Raw genomic sequence first — 21,136 nt, forward strand, 5'->3', positions numbered from 1 at the left:
AGCAAAATGGATGATCAAGGCAGACACTTTTTGATGTTCAAGCCTCTCTTGGCCCTGACTGAAAGCATCCTCAAGGAGCTAAATCCCAAGCAATTCCCCTGCTAGCTGATGCCCCTACCTGTCCATGGCTCGCTGCACTTAGTGTTTGCATTGATGGTAACTTATTTTTTAAACTGGATATAGATTAAAGAATCTGGCCATGCTGGAAAAACACTGGCTATGTAGCAACTCTAATGTCAACAGCTTATGGCATCAGCCCCTTCTTCTAAGTCATCATGAGGACCCCTGCCCCAACAAGCTTACGTAGGATAAGAGTTACCTTGTTTCTGGTTGATGTCGGCTGGCAGGTGTGGTGAATGGGAGCCATGGCTGAAATGTTCGTTGCTGTATGGAATGAGTGGGGTGAGTGGATGGACTCCGTGGGACGGCTGCACTACAGGAACCTTGTTGGACTGTAAAATACAAGGGGAGGGGAAAGGCTTCAGCAATTTATGCCTTTGTGCTTTACAATCCAGGTATATTGAGTATCCGGTTTTAAGTGTCTAAGCAAATAACATTAGAACTGCTATTCCTAGCAACAGAAAAGGTCTGGAGCAGAGACTTTGGGGGGGAGGGATAGCTCAGTGGTTTGAGCATTGGCCTGCTAAACCCAGGGTTGTGAGTTCAATCCTTGAGGAGACCATTTGGGATCTGGGGCAAAAATTGGGATTGGTCCTGCTTTGAGCAGGGGGTTGAACTAGATGACCTCCTGAGGTCCCTTCCAACCCTGGTATTCTATGATCTATGAAAGTAGCCATTCCTACCTGCCTAAGACTGCAAGTACCCTCTATAGGCCTGGCTTTGGAAGTGAGATGCTGAGAATTTTATAATAAATCCTCTCAAAGAAAGAGCAGAAAAATAGCTTTACCTAAATAAATAAATAAATGCTACAGTCCCTTACAGGAAAGATCCACGCCAGCAGTGACACTGCTGTAAACTGGTGTATTTTGGACCATCACAGTAAAATAAAACACTGTTTTGTAATATTTATGATGTTACCCTGGACCAGCACAACCAACATGACGTTTTCAAACTCTGCAGTACTACCTATTCTGCATAGCATTTCTCAAATGTGGCCACCAGTGGCTTTTCTTGTGGCCATAGCCTCCTGGGCAGTGATGAGGGAAAGGGGGCAAAACAGGGTCCCTCCCTCTGAAGACGCAAATGCTGGAGGAGCAAGCAGATAGTGAATTCCCAATGTTCCTGGGGACGGTAGGGTTGGGCTCCAGCCCTGGGGTGATGGGCAGCAGGCTTTGGCCACCGGGCTCCAACCCCAGCTGTGGGGCTCACACCCCCATCATCCCTGACCCCCTGCTGCCTCCACCAGCCTGTCATGTTTCTCTCACTGTCTCCCTATCGACCTCCCCATCCAAGGCTTAATTTGTCCCTGGGCTTGCCAGGACTGAGTAAGTCTGCTGATGTGAAAAGTGATATTTGTATGTTTGTTAATATCACTTTTCACAGCAGCAGACTTACTAGCTAGCAAGTATTTTTTTTTTAAAAAGCAACCAAAAAAGCAAAAGAAACAACAACAAAAAAGACAAGAACCTGCAGAGCATCTTATTTGTGTTTCTATTCTGTTTAGGCTCAGTAAACAGAGACAACTACATTATTTTTGAGTCTGAAAAAAGATTCAATAAATTAGAATGATTTGGACATGTGTATATGCATATTTATTTGTTTTTCCTAAAGTTAATTCAGTATTTTAGGAAAAAATTGTCAGCATGGCCACCACCAAGAGTTGGTGGCCGCACATTGAAGCCACCAAAAAATTTGTTGTGAAAACCCCTGGCCCTACAATACCTTGTTTATCTCAGGATGATACTGAGTAGCAAATGTACTGCTATCCTAGCACCCTCTGTTTTGCCCTGCCAGTTCCCTTTGCTGAGGCACGTGGGGGTGTGTGTGCTCTCTCTCTCTCTCTTTTCTAAATCTAAATGTGAACATGTGTTTTCTAAAGTAAGTGATAGGCCCGGTGTGTTTATATCAAAGGTGCACACTAATACAGAGACCCAGCCCTCTTGACTCCAGGGGCCCCTCAGTTTAGCAGACTTGAAGCATGCCTATTTCTTGAGCTCTCAGACGTCGAGGAAATGAGTCAGAGGCGATGCAAGGAGGTGGGGGGACACATGAGGTCATGTGCACCCCTTGCCTCTTCCCCCCCCCCCCCGAGTTGCTGCTTGGCTTGTGTTGAGCATGCTCACACGGACTGAGCATGCTCAGTAACATCTGGTGAAGCCACTGCCCTCATCTCTGGAATAAGTTTAGTCACCTTTGTTAGTGTATAAAGTGCTACACTTTACATCTAGCCACTTCAACTACCAAATTCTTCCCTATTGGCAGAAAAACGTAATCCCTTGAAAGAAAGCTTAAAGAACACACAGAAAAATGATTTCAAGGAAAGGGATAAATTACCCCTTCTTAGTTGCCCTATATGACAAAGAAAAAATGGCACAGAAAAGTGTGTGACTAAAGGTAGAAAATAAATAGCACAAACTGCCCTTCTATGCTAATTTGTACTTACAAAGACACTTTCCACCAAATGCATCCGATGAAGTGAGCTGTAGCTCACGAAAGCTTATGCTCTAATAAATTTGTTAGTCTCTAAGGTGCCACAAGTACTCCTTTTCTTTTTCCCTGCCTCAGACTCTGCTAAACCATAGGCAGTGGTGTTTTTGAAGTAGGGACAGGTGTCAAACGTAGAGATTCTGGAAAGAGCACAATCCCTTCAGAGGCTGGTGAAGAAAGGAAGGAGCAAAAAAGTAAAGAAGAACAAATAGAAGCAAAAGGACAGTGTGTCCTGGGAACAGGCCCTCCAGATTCCTGAGCTATACTTTGGAATACCTAAAGGAAAGACTGGCCCCAAAGATTCCTATGTAGGTTTTACACTGAGTCAAGTACATTCCAGGACACAGAATTTAGGAGCTTCTAGGCCCACACTTTGGAACACTCTGGGTTTTTCCACCAAATGCATCCGATGAAGTGAGCTGTAGCTCACGAAAGCTTATGCTCTAATAAATTTGTTAGTCTCTAAGGTGCCACAAGTACTCCTTTTCTTTTTGCGAATACAGACTAACACGGCTGCTACTCTGAAACCTGTGATTACACGTACTAGTCACTGATTCTAGTTTGTTTTAGGTTTTCAGCACCTCTGAAAATCAGGCCCAAAACGTCTCATGAATGGTTCTCAGAAATGGAGAAACCCGTATTTAGTGGACACTTTTTGAAAACACTGGCTTTCCTGAATGTTGTGTAAGCACTCATCCAGACCAAACATCAACTAAATCTATACCTTCTACCCTGCCAAACCTGAGTAACCTCAGAGTAGCTTCCTAGTAGTCGTGGACAAATCTGAAGGATGCAGCAAACAAAATCAAATTCAGAAAAAACATTTGTCTCCCCCCTCTCTCTGTTACACCATCAGAGCAATCAAGTCCTGAAATCTTTGTGAAATCAGGCTTCTGTGTTAAGCACAATGCAGAATATTTCTGCATGTTGGAGCAAAGAAAAGGGAACTTGTTTAAAACAGTTGCAGTGCTTTAAGGAAAACACACACACAAACTTTGCTGTCTGCCTCAAGCATGTCTGCTGTTTCATACTTGCCCAGTTTCGCCCACAATTGCCTTTAAACTCAAACTGACTTCACCATAATTGGGGAAACAGACTGGATTTGTCCCAGGGAAAATCTGCAGACAACATTAGGACTGATAATAGTACAAGTTTTAGGAGGAAAAGAGTGGACCACATACAAATGCTGATCAGTAGTTAAAGGAGGGGACCCCGAATCAGCTCTCCTGGGTTCTATTGCAGCATCTACAAATGATTTGTTGTGTAGATGTAGGGAAGTCACTTATCTCTAGGCTGGATTCTTCACTACCTTTCATCTGGTTTAGCATTTACACTTGTACAATGTGAGTATAAAACATGACTTTTCTGATTTCATAGCAGTTTCACACTTAATCTGCACAGGTAGAAGAAAGTGGAGAATCAGGCTTCTGTGTCTTGGTTTTTTTCCATCTATAACAGAGGATAATAATGCATAATCCACAGCAGTTTTGCAAAGCTGAACTTGTATGAAGTATTTTAAAATCCTTGGGTAAAAAAATACAATATGCATTTATATAGCATCTCTGTATTAATTGGAAAATAAATAATCTGTGCTAGTAGAAACTGTTACTTCACATTTGTATACACCAACAAATGTTTGCTCAAGTAAATAAAACAAAGCAGCACATAAAATTTTATTTAAGAATGAAAGCAAAGCAACTCTCCAAACTCAGTGTTTAGTCAAACACTGGATCTTTAGATGTTCTACCATGAAGCACTGAATTTTGACCATTCTGGATCATGAGATGAAGTCTGGAATAGTTTTTCAGGGATATTTCCAAAATTAGCTATAGTTGAAGCCTAATTAAGTGCCAGACTTTCAAAGTTAAGGATATGCAACTCTATATGCATATCTCCACGTTCCTAACTTAATACATTAATAGCCAGCAGGCTTGTGCAAATCAGTTGTCTGTGCACACTAAAAATCACCCTTATACCCATCTGCTTGTATAAATATCTGATCTGTGCACACAGCTAGTGCTTTATGTGCAGAACTTAGGCACAAGCAAAATTATATGTGCAACTTCACCTGCCTAATTGATAATCCAGCCCTTGATACATTAAGGGTGGGATTTTCAAAAATGCTCAGTGGGCCTAATTCTGCCTCCTTCGAAATCAGTGATAAAACTCCCATTGACTTAGATGGGAGCAGAGTTAGACTAGTGCCAAGTGCTTTTGAAAAAATCTAAACCTAAGCATTTCTGTTGTCCACAAAAGGGCAGAATTTTCACTCTTTCACATCCGATCTGGTCTAAAGTGGAGCATCATTCTACTATTTGATCCAGGTAGGAGGTACAGTCCTGTGCTCTTCTGATGTGTGGACTGTGGGTTTCTAAAGCAATGAGTAAAACAGCTGGCCATTTAAAAAAACGTGATTCATCATTATTTTAATCCCCAATATATATAAAAAGTAATAAAACACAAAGGTCATGCAGTCACAGTAAAGGCACAAACTGACAGTTGTTTTTTTTTCCCATTAGATGCAAAGCAGGACACCAGGGCTTGGCATACAAAAGGGCTTCAAATCAGTTACTCAGATTTTCTGTCAGTTCAGATGGAAAACATATTGCGTACACCAAGATAAGTCCAGCCTTTCCCCCCGCTCCTGTTAAATTACTCCTTCACCTGTTTGTAATACCGTTTGTTACTACTCCTGGCCTGGCACACAAATCAGGCAGGCCAAGGCCCTAAGCAAACAGGCAGGAGAAGCATGTCAGTAAGGGACTGTCTGGGGGTGCTGCTTCCTCTCGAACAGCAAGTTGGCAATGGGAGCCTCTTTCCTGAGCTAGACAAACAGAGAGAAGGAAGGAAGGTTCTGGGAAGATGCTGAGAAACTGAGAAGGTGTCTTCTACTTTGATTCACAGCTTTAAATATTTTAGTCCGTATTTGTTCACAACCAGGACCCATCGTGGTTACTGGTCACCATCAGATTCTCTATAAGCTGCCAGACACTGCAAGTTGTAAAAACAGATCTGACGGCTATGAAAGCCTATACTCAAGACAGGGGGCATCATTTCCCCTTTTGATAAGGCCTGGATTTAGTTCCTGCAAACAATACATTAATACCTGAGAGAATCTTGAAGGTAAATCTGAAATTGCCAGCCAATAACTGCCTTATGCTAGGAAAACTGACCTGAAGACAAAATGTTTCCACAAGCTGAATTGCATTTAATATAGAAGTACCTTAAAAATTTTAATAATCCCTCCAGCCAGGCCCCTATTTAACCTTCAACCTATATTAGCTTTGAGAAGACAATTTGCAGGGAGAATGCAGGAGAAATAGAACTGTTACTGGAGGACTCTGAATGGTACTGCTTTGTATGTATTTTTATGTAGTTTAAATATTTCACCTGGAAAAAAACCATTGAAATGACATTGTAAGGGATGTGGTGGTATCAGAAATATGTTTCTCTAGAACACAGGGGAAACTGGGGTGGGAAAACGTAAGTTATACTAAAAATATGAGGAACTGGATGACTCTGGAATTGGTGAAGGGCTCTATGAACTTTTGTCAAAAAGTCACTGATTCAAATCTATTTTAGGTCAGTGGTGGTGGAAAGTTTTTAGTTATCTAAAATAACCTGTCTGGTTTCAGTCCAGCCTCCCATGCACAGATGTCTACATCAAAACCCACCAAAACTGGAGTCTTTGTTCGCAGTCTCAGTAGAGGCCAAGGAATGAATGGGCCACAGAGATTAACCTCTTACCCTTAAAAGTGGGACCATTCACACAACCCTACAGGACAGCTTACACTGCTCTGCTACCCACACAGGGCCTGTTTTACGGACAAGAGGATGAACACAAGAACTATTTTTCCCAAATGGGACACAGTATCTGAATGTTCTTGTGTCCCAGATCACCATTTTCTCTGACAAGTTTGACATCTCAGACTTGTCTCTAAACACCTACTTTCTTAAGTGTGCAACTGCGCATTCTCGCTTTGTTCACCCTGGTAACCAAATAACACTGTGTTCTGGTGCAGACTTCCTGTCACTGTCATGAATAATCTTATACTGCTCTTACTTTTAAGTAGCCACACTACTGAGATTATTTAGCCCCTACTAACCTGTGTGAAATTGAGGGGGAGGGGGGGAAAGAGACCCAGATAGTAGCAGCTATCACTCTGAAGCTGAAAAGCCACCTTCCTAACTAATGTAATTGGAGGGGTAGTGCAGAAATGCAAGTGCATTGATTATTAAGGAAGATGAACTGCTGGCAAGGGACAATTATGAGACTTCCTCCCTCACATATAGGTGTGTCCAGCTTCAAGAGAAGCTCTAGGCTAACTATCAAATTCTTATTCTTGCTGAATGGACATAAAACCAGAAGATTCATCATCACCACCACCACCGCAGTATCTTTCCGTTCACAGCAGGATGAAGGGATAGGCAACTCCATCCTTGGCCAAACGTGATCAAGATGCATGTGCAAACGGGTACCATTTATCCCTAGCTGCCCAAGATTCCTGAAGCCACCAGCGGTTTTACCACTGCATTATCCAAAACTGCTCAAAGCAGGTGTTAAATCATTAATGCAGTGCTGAAATGTCCACAGTCACAGGATCCTTGTCTATACTTGGAATCCCAGCATTGCTGCTGCTGGTGGAGCTGCATCAGTACTAGCAGGTAGAGGACATGTTTTAGAAATATTCCCTTGCGTAGACAAGTCATAACTGAAAGGAAGACACGTAGTTCTGGTGGCCCTTAACTCACTAGGGGCCTGAGCCTATGAAAGCCTTTTTATTAACTTCATTGGGAGTTGGAGCAAGCACCCAGGGTCAGCACCCAGCAAGCACCTCAGCTGGTCTGCAGACATGAGCTGTAAACTCTGGATATAGCATTCAGCATGATACCGAACTTCTTATGGATTCTCAACTGAGATTCCAGATCTGTGCTGCTTTGTTCACACATTAAAATAAGAAATGCAGGTAATACAAGAATTAATACATTAAAGCAAAAGAGCAAAACACATCCAACCACAATTTGAATTACACAACAAAGACAACAGAGGATCTGTGCATGGGGCATCTTTGTTGGGACAGACTTTTGCACATTTGATATAGGTGCTAATGTTTCAAGGAGGTTTTCCCCCACCCTCCATTTTGAACAAAATAGAACTAGAACAAAGATGTTTAATAAAACTACTTAAGTGGTGCATCTCCTGTAAGAGGGAAACTTACAAAAGTCATTTCTTAGATTTCCTTCTGTTTGAGAAGAAACTAGCTGGAGGATTTTGCTGACACTTTATAACAATCAGGCCTAGCAGCAGGTTACTGACACTCCCAGCTGAGATGAGCAAATTTCAGAACCTGCAATGTCACTCTATCCCCATTCAAAATGAAGAGGGCTAAAACTAACTGATCATGCACTTCAGATTCCTGAATCCTCAACATAAGGGTGAGGATTTATAATCAAAGTTTCTTCCATTACACTTTTGATATTTTAAATAATACTCTACCACTATTCTGCCCTGCCAGCTATTTTTTTTTTTAAAAAGGACTGCAAAGTATTCCTGAGGCTCTGGAAAACTATAGTCAAATGGCAGACTCTGCAGCTACAGAGCAGTCTGTTAGCACTTCATCCAAGTAAGCCACTACAAAATATACCAGTAATATAAAATAAATAAAACAGTAAGAAAGTATCTGCTCTCCAAATTTATGTTTGAGACATCATATGAAATATCCTAACCTCTGGCTCCCAATTCCTATTAACTACCTCAAATCTTTTCTTTAAAGCAAGAGCCTTGCTCTTGTACTTTCTTTCCTTTACTCTCTTTCAGGGAGGAACAGTAAGGGAGCACTGATCATATTTCAGTTATTGCCCTATTGTAAGAGACATATATTTTATGCCACCTCTGACTCCCTGGGACTGCTGTGGATTGGTTTGGGTTCCTGGCATAAATTAGAGTAGCCTCAGATCTGCTCTAACTTGTATCTGCCTTCAGCAGGCCCTTGAGCCTATTGCAGCAGCTGGAGATCACTGGAGCATAGCATGCTCTGGCTATGCCCCTTCCTGTTAACATCTATGCCAAGGGTTGGGAGGGACTGTGGTGTCAAGTTGGCTGAATCAGCTCTATGTCACCTGAGGATTTCCTACACTAGCCTATTGTAAGGCTGGTTTGCAGCTGCAGAGTGAAACACAATGGGCTCATCTGGTCCATCAGCTTCAATGTTTGAAACCTGGTAATGTGAAAATGATCTACATTTAAAACATTTTAATTTTCTTCTGACTTTTCAATCCATTCACTGATTACTTACTTTAAACTGAGTAGGTAAATTGCAAGGAGTGGATGACAGTTGACACTTGTCATCTCCAGACCTTACCAACATGTCAGCCATAAAGGAAACAGAAATCAGGTACTGACTGCAGGACATTTCTACACTGACCCTTTGGTAATTAATTGTGCCTGTTATGGAGGATCTGGCTCATGGCGCTTTGCACTGCCACGTTCTGTTTCCTCAACATCCAAATGGAAAAACACAGTAGGTCTTCTTTAGCAAAGGCAGAATTAATGATCATAACAACGTGTTCACTTACAGAACGCTTTCCATGCCTAGCTCTCAAAGCAATTTACAAAGGAGGGAAGATCACTAGCCCCATATTACAAATAGGTAGGCACGGTGACTTAGTTATAATCACCCAGCAAGTCAATGGCAGATTCGTGAGTACAACCAAAATCCCAAACCCCTGTCCAGTCCTCAGGACAATACTGCCTCCATGTCTTCCTGAAAATTAGTTTGGCAGACACCACGGAAAATGCCAGGCTTCTAAGGAGTGTAAATCTGGGAGGAGGGTTCTTTTCCCCCAATTTTTTTGTATTTAGACAAACAAAAAAGTAAAATTTCCATTTTTGCTACATAATTATTTCCCTGGTGATGTCGCTGCTGCCTTATAAGTGTATCACACACCATTCCTCAGGGATCATATGGTCTCCTTGTGATCACAGGAATATGCCACATGCAAGAGATCAGTAGGAAAAAAAGACCATCAGCGAGGATATATTTACGAATGGCTGCAGCTTAGTATAATACTTTGCCGTTCTGTAGCTCATTTCATCTCAAAGTCTTCAGATGTGCCCCCCCCCTTTTTTTTTTTACAGATGGGAAACAGAGGCACAGGAAGGTTAAATGACTTGCCTGCCGTCATACAGTAAAGCAGTGGCAGAGTTGGGACTTGAATCCAAAGAATCAGTTCCTAGTCCTGTCTTTTAACTAGTAGACGTCACTACCGATGTTATACATATGTATCATTACAAAAGCTTGCTGTGTAGATTGTCTGCTCTTCCCCTCTCCTATTGCACCTACCCACCTTGGTGAAATCTCTTCATGTTCTGATGACACATGCACATAGCAGCGAGCTACTACCAGTGAGCTCTGGTCACAAGAGGCGCAAATCTGGAAACACCCCCCTAAGTTTTTGTATGACTAGTCCCTCACTGTCACTAACCAAATACTGTACACAAGTCTGCCGCCGCCACTGCTGAGTTGAGTGATCACTGTGGTTTCTAGCATTCGGCAGGGTAACCTAAGCAGCGGTAAGTGCAGATTAGTCATATCACTTTCAAACTTTCCCACATTGCTGGCCCCAGAAATAGCTCATTGAAAAAGCAGCAGGCAAGTCTGTCAGCTCCCTTAATCTTTGGGGAGACTCTCCATGACTCCATGAGAAATTCTTGTGAATGAAAATAGTCAGAAATCTGGGCAGCTCACTCCATCTTATTTTTGTATTTTACCAGATTGACTTTAATTGGCAGAGATGAGCAAGAAAGTTATTCAGACAACTGAAGGAAGCATTTGATTTTCTATCTAATAGAAGGAAAGTTGTGGTTTCGGGGATTGAGCAAGGAACTGGGAATCCCTGCCTGGCAAAATAAAGAAATAGCATGGAATGAGCTGCCCAAAATTTTGAACAAAGATCTCTTTCCTGCTTCAGGGGTGAGTGGCTGATGTGTCGCAAGTCACTGAACTGCCCTTTGCCTCCGTTTTCCCGTCTGTAAAATAAGGATAATAATCCATCATTGCGAAGTGCGTGAGCTCAATGGAAGAATGAAAACCACCAAATAAGAGCTAAGCATTGTTGTACGTCTAGGGCAATGCTTTCAAAGTCACCTAAGTGAATTGGGAACCTAAACCCGTTTTCAAAAGTGACTTTGGCACTTAGGAGACTACATCCCATGACTTTCAGTGAGACGTGCCTAAAGCGCTTAGGCCCTTTTTGAAATTTTGACCCTTAGTCACTAACCTCTAGATCCTAAACAAAGTTGAGGACCTGCACAATTCCCTCCTTTTTTCTCTCACCACTTGTTCAAACATGGGACTGCTCTGACTTGTATTGGCATCTACACTAAAACAAAACAAAAAAACAACCCAAAATCCTTGGCAACGGGTCTTAAAGCCTGGGTCTACAGACTTGAGCTCGCACTACGGTGCTAAAAATAGCTATGTAGATGTTTCCGCTTGGGCTCTGAAAGTTGGCAATGGGGATAGGCCTGAGAGCCTGAATGAGAATGTCCACACACGACTATTTTTAGCACCATAACATGAGCCTTGCGAGATCCAGGCTCTGAGGTATGCTGTCAAGGATTTTTTCCCCATCCTTAGAGCACTATACGCTGGTCCATATCCTGCTTATAATTATATGTAGTGCCTGGATTCCCCAGTCCAAAAAGCTGAACTTAAAACAGCTGGAGATTGCCCCTGGAGAATTGCCCCTCTGTAGGGAGGTGGTCTCCATCAGCGCGAAGCTGGAGAAGGTGACAGTGCTGCCACCTGAACCACCTCTGTAGCCGCCTGTGCTGGAACATCAAGGTGACAGGAGGCGAGGGGAGTGCTGGGGCAGGGAAAGGGTTAGGGAAGGGTGTGTCAGGGCAGGGAGAGGAAGATCTGTTACACCCAATTTTCCACTGATGTTAAGGACCTTACATGTGAGTTAAAGCTGTCCCGCTTTGGAGCATGTCAGGCTCCCTGACAGTCTCCCCTCTCCAAAACACGCAAGTAGAGCTCAGGGAGGTGGAGAATCAAACCCAAAATATTTTAAAATGGATTAACTTTTCCTACTCGAAGTAGAAAATCCAAACATATACCACAGTTAGTGTAGGTCCTACACATAAACATAGCTGCACATGTTGATATGGATGGGAGACTGGCAATAATCAGAACTCATGTGAATATTCACCTCACTCTCCCATAAGAGCCACATAAACAAGGACAATTGTAAGCCGTACTCACAGAATAACCTTTTTTCATAGTCCATCTGGATCTGCTGGAAAACAGCAGTCTTCAGCAGTGGAGGCTTGACTATCTCAAAAGCCCAGTTATCTGAAGGGGAGTTGTGTCCCCTGGACAATTCAGATAAGAAAAGTTTGGATAATCAGCTGAGCTGGCTTCTCTGAGGCTAGCCTGCTCAGTGGAGCTAAAAATCTCGCTTCCTTTGTTTGCCCAGTCGAAAAGAGAAGCTCCAGTTCTGTAGAATTTTGTATATGTGCAGAGCTTAGTCCTCAGAGCCTAAGAGTTCTGTATAGCTGTTCGTTATGCTTGAGGTGGCTTAAGAGGAAAAGACTCTGAAGCCTGCATGCAGGCTTGCTGGGGAGCCATAATCTGAAGTAAATGGATATCTCCCACTTAAGACCTTAGAATGACTGTGGTTCTAACATACATGCTGCAAGCTATGCAGTCAAGTCAGGAGAAGTCGTCCTACATGTGTTTGTCACATTTCACTTCTCAGGGAGAGATGAGTCCACACTTAGGCCATGAAAAACAAAATGCACAAACATTTACTGTTGCTGATTCAATGGGGAATTATCTTTTTTCTGTAAAATTAGTCATCCGAGCCCAGCTTTTGTGCTTGAGAAATAAAGCTATAAGGTCAGGCTGCAGTGAATACGAAGCATGCTTTGCGTTGGAAGAAGTTCCCAAGCTCACATGGGGTATACCCACATGCCTTTGCTGATTTCATTTTCATCTCCTTGCACTGTAACCAACTCATATTAGTGCATAAGTATTAGGGACGTGATCCATGCTGCAGATTGGATCTGAAGTTTATTAGAAGCTCACAGGGGTGGGTGGATGTGAGTTTGCATGCAATGTTCTGATTTAGGCCCACTGCAGGTATTGGCCTGAACAACCTAGCTCAGAACCAGATCTGAACAGCCCCATGGTATGTCTGGAATCTGGCTGCTTTGCCAGTTTGAGCCATTGCGTAATAAAAATAAAACAAATGGAATTGTTCTGATGCTTGTTCTGATGCCCCTAGACATCTTAAGCGCTTGTCTCTTTGTGCTATTGCACCACAAAAACTTTACTGATAGAAAATATCACACCCAAAGTAAAAATTCAATATAATTTTTGTTGTTGTTTGAAAGCGTGTGAGCACATACCACTTGAATATAGCAGTAGCAGCCGCTGCCACCTCAACTCTCTTAGCAACTGGGCTACCTCCAGTGTCAACTCATTTCACATTTCTGTGCACTTTTTCTCTTTTCTCACTCTTGCTACACTGTCTCATCTCTCCAGCCCACTGCTGTAGCAGAAAGGAAATAAGGAAAGTTAATGCCGCTCACACTTGGGCGCTATTTTCCGTGGCTACTCTGCTCCCTTCACCAAATGTAGCGGGGTGGGAGGGGTTAGCATCTCTGGTGCTGCTGCTCTGTTCTGTGTCACTGAGGTACGGGCTATCAGATATGGCTTTCTGGGTTCGCGTGAGTACTGGCCTCTGACCTAGCTAGAACAAATGGAGGCCTGCCTGCTTCCTCTAATGAGCAAATGATGAATGCTGAAAAGAGCTACAAGAAAGTGGAGATGAACTAAAAGGACTGGATGAGTGATGAGTGGGGTGACAGAAACAATGGAAGGTTGCTGCTGCATTTTGAAATCCTAAGATAGGTACTCAGATGCGAAAGCCTCTGGGCCAGATTCCCAGCTGCAAGGTGCCCTGAGTGATTGGAGAGGACAAAAAGGAGCTAGTTTAACATCTCTGATTCTGAGACAAACTATGCACTAGTCACACAGCTGGTGCAGATGTGCCTGGGGCAGCTTTAAAAGATGATAGTTGGCCGTGTCCCTCAAAGGGCCATTGCCAGCTCAGAGTTTTACACTTTATCACTGCTCTTCTCCACCAGAACAAACCCCAAAGCCAGAGGGAGCCCTGCTTAACTTTCATATTGCAGGTTGAGTTTGCAGGAGATAAACTAGATAAACCATCATTTTACTGATAAAATTTGCCTTTAAAATTAGTAAGATGACAAGCATGAAGCCCTATGAGAAGCAGATGGAACATATCTCAGAATTCTATTTATTGTGCATGAGCCAGAATAGAATTCAGCTTACTCTCCAACTGCTGTGTTGTCCCAGGCTATAAGAACTTCTTCAGGGTAGGAACTGTCCTCCTACTCTATGCATGTTCAGCACCTGACAGCTTGGGGGGCAGGATTCTGACTGGGGTCCCCAAATGCTATTGTAATACAAATAAATAAGAAAAATAATAAGAGCAGCAGCAAGAGTAAAATAACATTGTAAAAAACTTAGTTTTGTCACTAAAGTGAACAGTGTGATGTTGCTGAGAAAAAGGCAAATGTCATTCTGAGATGTATTAACAGGAGTGTTATATGCAAGATGGGAGAGGTAACTGTTCCACTCTACTCAGCGCTGGTGAGGCCTTAGCTGGGTACCATGTTCAGTTCTGGGGCCACACTGTAAGGAAGTCATGGACAAATTGGAGAAAGTTCAAAGGAGAGCAACAAAAATGTGAGGTTTAGTGAAAATGACCTATAAGGAACAGTTGAAAGAACTGGGCATGTTTAGGCTAAAGAAGAGAAGGCTGAAGGGGGACACAATAAGTCTTCAAATATGTAAATAGTTGTGATGAAGAGGAACGGTGATCAATTGTTCTCAATGTCCACTGAAGATAAAACAAGCAGTAATTGGCTTAGTTTGAAGCAAGGGAGATTTAGTTTGGATAAGAAGAAAAACTTTCAAAGTATAAGGATAGTTAACCATTGGCACATGTTACTTAGGGAGTTTGTGGAATCCCTATCTTTGGAGGTTTTTAAGGACAGGTTAGACGAACACCCATCAGGGTTGGTCTAGGTACTTTAAGCCTGCTTCATTGCAGGGTGATGGATTAGATGACTTCTCAAGGTCCCGTTCAGCTTTACATTTATTTCTATGATTCTATTATATGACTTTGAATAGACAAAGAAAGCGGATCTGTTGAGTAAGAAGTTGCTTTAATTTACTTATTTTTCAGAGTTATAGGTGAGTCGCATCATATGCGCATTTAACTTACGCGAATTCAACTATACACGCTTGCAAAAAAAAGAAAAAAAGAAAAGAAAAACAACAAGATACCTGAAAATAGTGCGGGCGATTCCGCCCACCATTCCACTCAATGAGCGTATGCCCCAGAGTGAGCGTGAGATGGGAGACGTGAATCTGCTGTTCCCTCAGTGCGGTCTCCGGCGTGCCTCTCCTAGTGTGAGCATCTGCTGCGCTGAGTGTGAGTCTAGTGTTTTAAAGATATTGTACGTATTTTTCATACAACATGGCCCCTAAACGCAAGCCAACTACTTCATCTGGTGCTCAACCAAAGAAACAGCAATCTGTTCCAACGCTGGAGGAAAAACTGGCTGTGTTGGACTTATTGAGAGATGGTATGTCGGTCTCCAACATGGCACGTAAATATGGCCGCAACTAATCTAGCATTCATGCCATCAAGATTCAAAAGAGAGAAATTCGTCAAGCCGTGGCATCAAGAGCTCCAGTAACTGCTAAGGTGACGAGCCAGGTGCGTGATAAGACTTTAGTGAAGACTAAAAAGGCATTCAACTTATGGCTGGAAGACATGAACTGTAAACGTGTGCCTATCGATGGCAACACGTTGCGAGAAAAGGCTCTTAGCCTCTATGCGCTGTTCAAACCTCCCGTTGAAAAGGGATAGCCTTCTGATGAGAAGGAATTCAAAGCCAGCCAAGGCTGGCTTAACAGATTTAGGAACCGCTTCAACCTCAAAAACGTGCAGACTACTGGTGAAGCTGCATCTGCCAATGAAGAGGCAGCAAAAGCCTACCCCAAACAATTAAAGACAATCATAGAAGAAAAGGGATATCTTCTGGAACAAGTTTTTAATACTGATGAGACTGTGCTCTTCTGGAAAAAAATGCCCAACCGCACTATTTCTGGATTGGTTCCACAAGTGTTTCATTCTGGAGGTCAAGTGGTACCTCGAAGAGAAAGGACTTGTCTACATTCAGCAACACTTTAAAGTCAATGCTCCTGGCCACCCTGCGGCACTCCGGTTTGCGCATAACGACGTTGAAGTCATCTTTCTCCTCCCCCAATACCACCTCCATCCTCCAACCTCTCGACCAAGGCGTGATTCGCTATTTCAAGGCCACGTACACGAGGCTTACGTTCTCACGGATACGTAGCACTATGGATGCTGATCCTAATCTTAATGTGATGGAGTGTTGGAAGTCCTTCAACATTGCCGATTGCATCACTTATATTAAACAGGCAATGGATGCAATCAAGCCTGAAACAATCAATGCATGTTGGCGAAACCTATGGAAAGAATGTGTGAATGATTTTAAGGGTTTCCTGACCATTGACAAAGAAGTGAAACGCATTGTTCAGATGGCCAGGCAAGTGGGTGGTGATAGCTTCGTCAACATCCTTGAGGAAGAAATTGAAGAATTAATTGAGAGCCATAGAGAAACGTTGACTAACAAAGAGTTAGAGGAACTGATAAAATCGTCTACAGAAGACAAAGATGATGACAATGAACAGGAAGAGCCAGGAAGTTGGAATCTTCATAAATTTGCTGAAGTGTTCCAAGCAACAAAACACTTGAATGATTTAATTTCTGAATACGATCCCGCTATGGAATGAAGCCTCAAAATCACACGTAGTATTACAGACGATTTGAGACTGTATTAAGAAATGTTTGAGCAGCTCAAGAGACAACAGCGACAGTTGCCGATCACCACGTTTTTCAAGGAAAAACGACCAGCAGCAGGTGAGCCTACTCAATCAACTTCTTGAGCTGAACCAGAGCCAACCATTTCGTCTATGACTCGCTCTCCGTCACCCAAGCTCAGTCACCTCCATCTACTGGATCGACATCAAGCCCCGACGACTCCCCTGTAATTACCTCCTGTAATTAAAAATACAGTACTGTAAAATTATACTTTACATATGTACTCTATTATATACTGTACATTACTGTATACATTTTACATTTATACATATTACTGAACAGGGCTGTATACACAAAACCATGTACAGTATACTGTACTTTATGGGCGATTTAAGGGATTTTCAAGGGTAATTTTGACTAAATGTGATTTTCGCCTTATGCGCTGACTTTAGAACCCCGCGTAAGCTGCGACTCCACTGTAAATTGCATTTAAGGAGCAAGAGGGATTGACCTAGGAGGAAAGACTAAAAGAGCTAAATATATACAGTGTGCATGGCCAAACAAATTAAGGGGTGAGGATGTGATGATCATCTGCAAAATACCTGAAGGATGTAAACACCAAAAACGAGAGGAATTGCCTTGGTCCAAAGGTTGATAACTGGGAATAATGGGATTAAATGCAGAAAAGGGAATTTTTAAGCCATATATCAAAATAAATGTCCTGTTAGCAAGAGATCTTCAAAGGAAAGAGGTAGAAAGCCTTGCATATCAGGGCATTTAAAACTTGATAGGATAACACATTGATGAATGTGCTGAGAAAACAATCCTGTGCTGAGCCTGGATAGACATGATGAACGGATAAATCTTTTCCATATCCAATTTCAAAGCCATACATTAGAGTAGCACTCGCTGCACTAGGACACTGTATTTCTCTGCTATTGTTTCAGAAGGTGGAGGAAGTAACTAGGGGGACAGCAATTTTAGACTTGTTTCTGATTAACAGGGAGGAATTGGTTGAGAGTCACTGAACACTGAAGGCTATTTGGGTGAAAGATTTTGAAATGACAGATTTCAGGATTCTAAGGAAAGGAAGGACTGAGGGCAGCGGAATAAGGACAATCGACTTCAAACAGGCAGATTATAACAAACCCAGAGAGCTGGCAGGTAAGGTGCCAAGGGAAGAATTCTAAGGGAAAAAGGAGTTCAGGAGAGCAGGCAGTTTCTCAAAGAGCCAATATAAAAGGGGCAACAGCAAACTATCCCCTTGCAAAGGAAAGAAAGGAATAATAATAGGACAAGTATGGCTTCATTACTTAGCTGAAAATCAAAAACGAATCATCTAAAAAGTAGAAGTATGGACAAAGTGCTAAAGATGAATACAAAAGAATAGCACAAGCATGTAGGGACAAAATCAGAAAGACTAAATGACAAAATGAGTTACACCTAGCAAGAGACATAAAAGGCAAATCAGTAGAGATTTTATAAATAGAACCAGGAGTAACGGAAAGATGAAGGAAAGCATGGTCCTCTAGATAGCAGGGAAGGAGAGCTAATAACTAATGACATCAAGGCTGCTAAGGTGTTTAATGCCTATTTTGCTTCAATCTTCAATAAAAAGGTAAATTGTGACCAGATACTTAACACAATGAATATTAGCAAGGGGGGGGGGAAGGACCATAAGCCAAAATAGGAAAAGAACAAATTAAAGACTATTTAGATAAGTTAAATGTAGTCAAGTTAGCAGAGTCTGATTAAATTCACCCTAGGATATTTAAGAAACTAGCTGAAGCTTGGTACCACTAGCAATTATCTTTGAGAACTCATGGAAGATGGATAAGGTCCCAGAGAACTGGAGAAGGGCAAACATAGTACCTATCTTTAAACATGGGAACAAAGAGGACCTGGGGAACTACAGACTAGTTAGACTATCTAGGACACCTGGAAAGATACTGGAACAAACGTATAAAACAGTCAATTTGTAAGCCTATTATCCTCTAGGTGCTTATAAGTAATAGCCAACATGGATTTGCCAAGAATAAATATTACCAAACAAACCTAACTTCCTTCTTTGACAGGTTTATTAGTCAAAGAGGGGGGGATGCTGTAGATAACATATAGCTTGATAAAGGCTTTTGACGCAGTCCCACGTGACATTCTCCTACACAAACTAAGGAAATGTGGTCTAGATGAAATTACTATAAATTAACTGGTTGAAAGACTATACTCAAATAGGTTTCAGAGTAGCAGCCATGTTAGTCTGTATCCGCAAAAAGAACAGGAGTACTTGTGGCACCTTAGAGACTAACAAATTTTATTTGAGCATAAGCCTACGAAAGCTTATGCTCAAATAAATTTGTTAGTCTCTCAGGTGCCACAAGTACTCCTGTTCTTTATGCTCAATTAGTAGTTACCAATGGTTGGCTGTCAAACTAGGGGGAACGTATCTAGTCTGTTTTCACAGTGCATTGTCCTGAATCTGGAAATATTCAATAGTTTCATTAATGACTTGGATAATAGAGTAGAAAATATGCTTATGAAATTTACAGATTACATCAAGATGGAAGGATTGCTAGCGCTTTGGAGGACAGGATTAGAATTCATAATTACCTTGACAAATTTGGAGAATTGATCTGAAATCAACTTGATGAAATGCAATAATGACAAGTACAAAATGCTATACTTGGGAAGGAAAAATCAAATGCACAAAATACAAAATGGGGAATAAATGGCTAGGTGGTAGTACTACTGAAAAGGAGGTGGGAGTTATAGTGGATCACAAATTGAATATGAGTCAACAATGTGATGCAGTTGTAGGAAACTTAATATTATTCTGGGGTGTATTCTGGAATGTTGTATGTAAGACATGGGAAGTAATTGTCTTGCTTTACTCAGCACTGGTAAGGCCTCAGCTGGAGTACTGTTTCCAATTTTGGGCATCACACTTTAAGAAAGATCTGGACAAACTGGAGAGAGTCCAGAGGAGAGCAACGTAACTGATCAAACATTTAGAAAATCTGATCTATGATGAAAGATTAAAAAACTGGGCACGTTTAGTTTTGAGAAGCCTAAGAGGGGGACCTGATAACAGTTTTCAAATATGTTAAGGGCTGTCATAAAGAGGACAAGATCAATTGTTTTCTATGTCCACTGAAGGTAGGACAAGAAGTAATGGGCTTAATCTGCAGCAAGTGAAATTTAAGACGGATATTAGAAATAACTTTCTAACTATAAGAACAGTAAAGCTCTGAACAAGCTTCTAAGGGAGGTTGTGGAGATTTTTGAGAAGACAAACACCTGAGGGATGGCGTATGTATACCTGGTCCTGCCTCAGTGCTGGGGGCAGATAGATGACCTCTCAAAGACCCTCCCAGCCCTACATTTCTATGATTCTATGAAAATAATTTCATCTGTCCTAAAAGTTAAGGTTATTCAATATTAAAGCAATGCCAACTTTGTTATTTATAAATAGCTCTACGCATGATTGAGGAAAGAACTGAGCAACCTTCTCCGTTGTCTATATATTTCTGGTCAGAGCTCCACACCTGTTCCAACACTGGCAAAGTTTAAGTTACAGAGGACTTTAGCTCTTTGTTCTTTTAGGAAAAGTTAAAATGCTCCTAGCTTGCTGTTGGCATGAGGTTCTTTTGTCTCAGAAAAGGAGCAGTTCACCAGTGAGGTTCATTTTGCTGCTGTGGGTTTCTGTTTTTAAATGAGAATGGTTATTATTTTTAAGCTACACTCAGTAGGGGAAAGAGCTGAACTTCTCACTGCTTACGGGCACAGGAAGAGACATTTCACTTCTTGAGTATTTATCTGTTGAGAGAAAGATGTAGGTGGTTCTTTGCAAAAAAAAAAAAAATTAAAAAAACAAAACAAAAAGAAAGATCAGAAAAGTCTTAGTGGCTGCTTCTCTCCTAGAGTGGCAGGGACAAGTACTGAGTTGATTACATCCTATCAGAGAAAAGGAAAAACCCTGCAAAGTGAACTTTTGACATCACTGCCCAATATCGACAGTCACATTTAGAAGAAGAGCTACCTCACTTCGAGAAGCCTTCTTAATGGTGCAAAAAGTCCCACTGCTCTCCACTCAATTTTGCCTATGAAACACTCCACGGCGGCAATACTAATCAACTTAATCAAACTCACACTAATGCACTTGTTCAAGGCGACCTGTACACTGTACCAAAATTCCCTACAAGTGTAGTGACGTGCCAAAGTAAAAGAGCCATTCGGGGTAATGGAACAAATGTCACAGTGGTACAACCACACTAACTGTATTGTAACAGAAAGCAGTATTTAATCCATTGCTTATTTCTGCTTCAGTTCTGTAACATCCATCTCCACTTGAGTCCTGAGTGCCTGCTTCAATGTCATGTGTGCCATCCTCTAGGCCACAAGTTCTCAAACTGTGGTCTGCGGATCACCAGTGGTCCGCAAGCTCCATTCAGGTGTCCGCAGATAGTTCCCTCTAAGGTGCGCACCTGGGCAGCTCCACTAATTAGGTGCCTGGACTTTGGAGAAGACACACATGTAAGGTAAGATAGTGGCCTTGAAGGAAATAGGGGGTAAATGGGAAGAG

General features: G+C 42.0%; 1 protein-coding gene across 22 annotated transcripts in view; it reads right to left on the minus strand.

The window, feature by feature from the left end:
• Positions 1–21,136, minus strand: part of TCF7 (transcription factor 7) — a 126,157-nt gene that overhangs the window by 35,486 nt on the left and 69,535 nt on the right. For all 22 annotated transcript variants that reach the window (XM_038414506.2, XM_043490832.1, XM_038414501.2 and 19 more), the window contains one exon: positions 320–452. In XM_038414506.2, the coding sequence (XP_038270434.2) occupies positions 320–452 (133 nt within the window). The remainder of the gene's footprint in view (positions 1–319; positions 453–21,136) is intronic.

The sequence above is a fragment of the Dermochelys coriacea genome, chromosome 8 (assembly GCF_009764565.3).
Source record: "Dermochelys coriacea isolate rDerCor1 chromosome 8, rDerCor1.pri.v4, whole genome shotgun sequence".
NCBI classification, from domain to species: Eukaryota; Metazoa; Chordata; order Testudines; family Dermochelyidae; genus Dermochelys; species Dermochelys coriacea.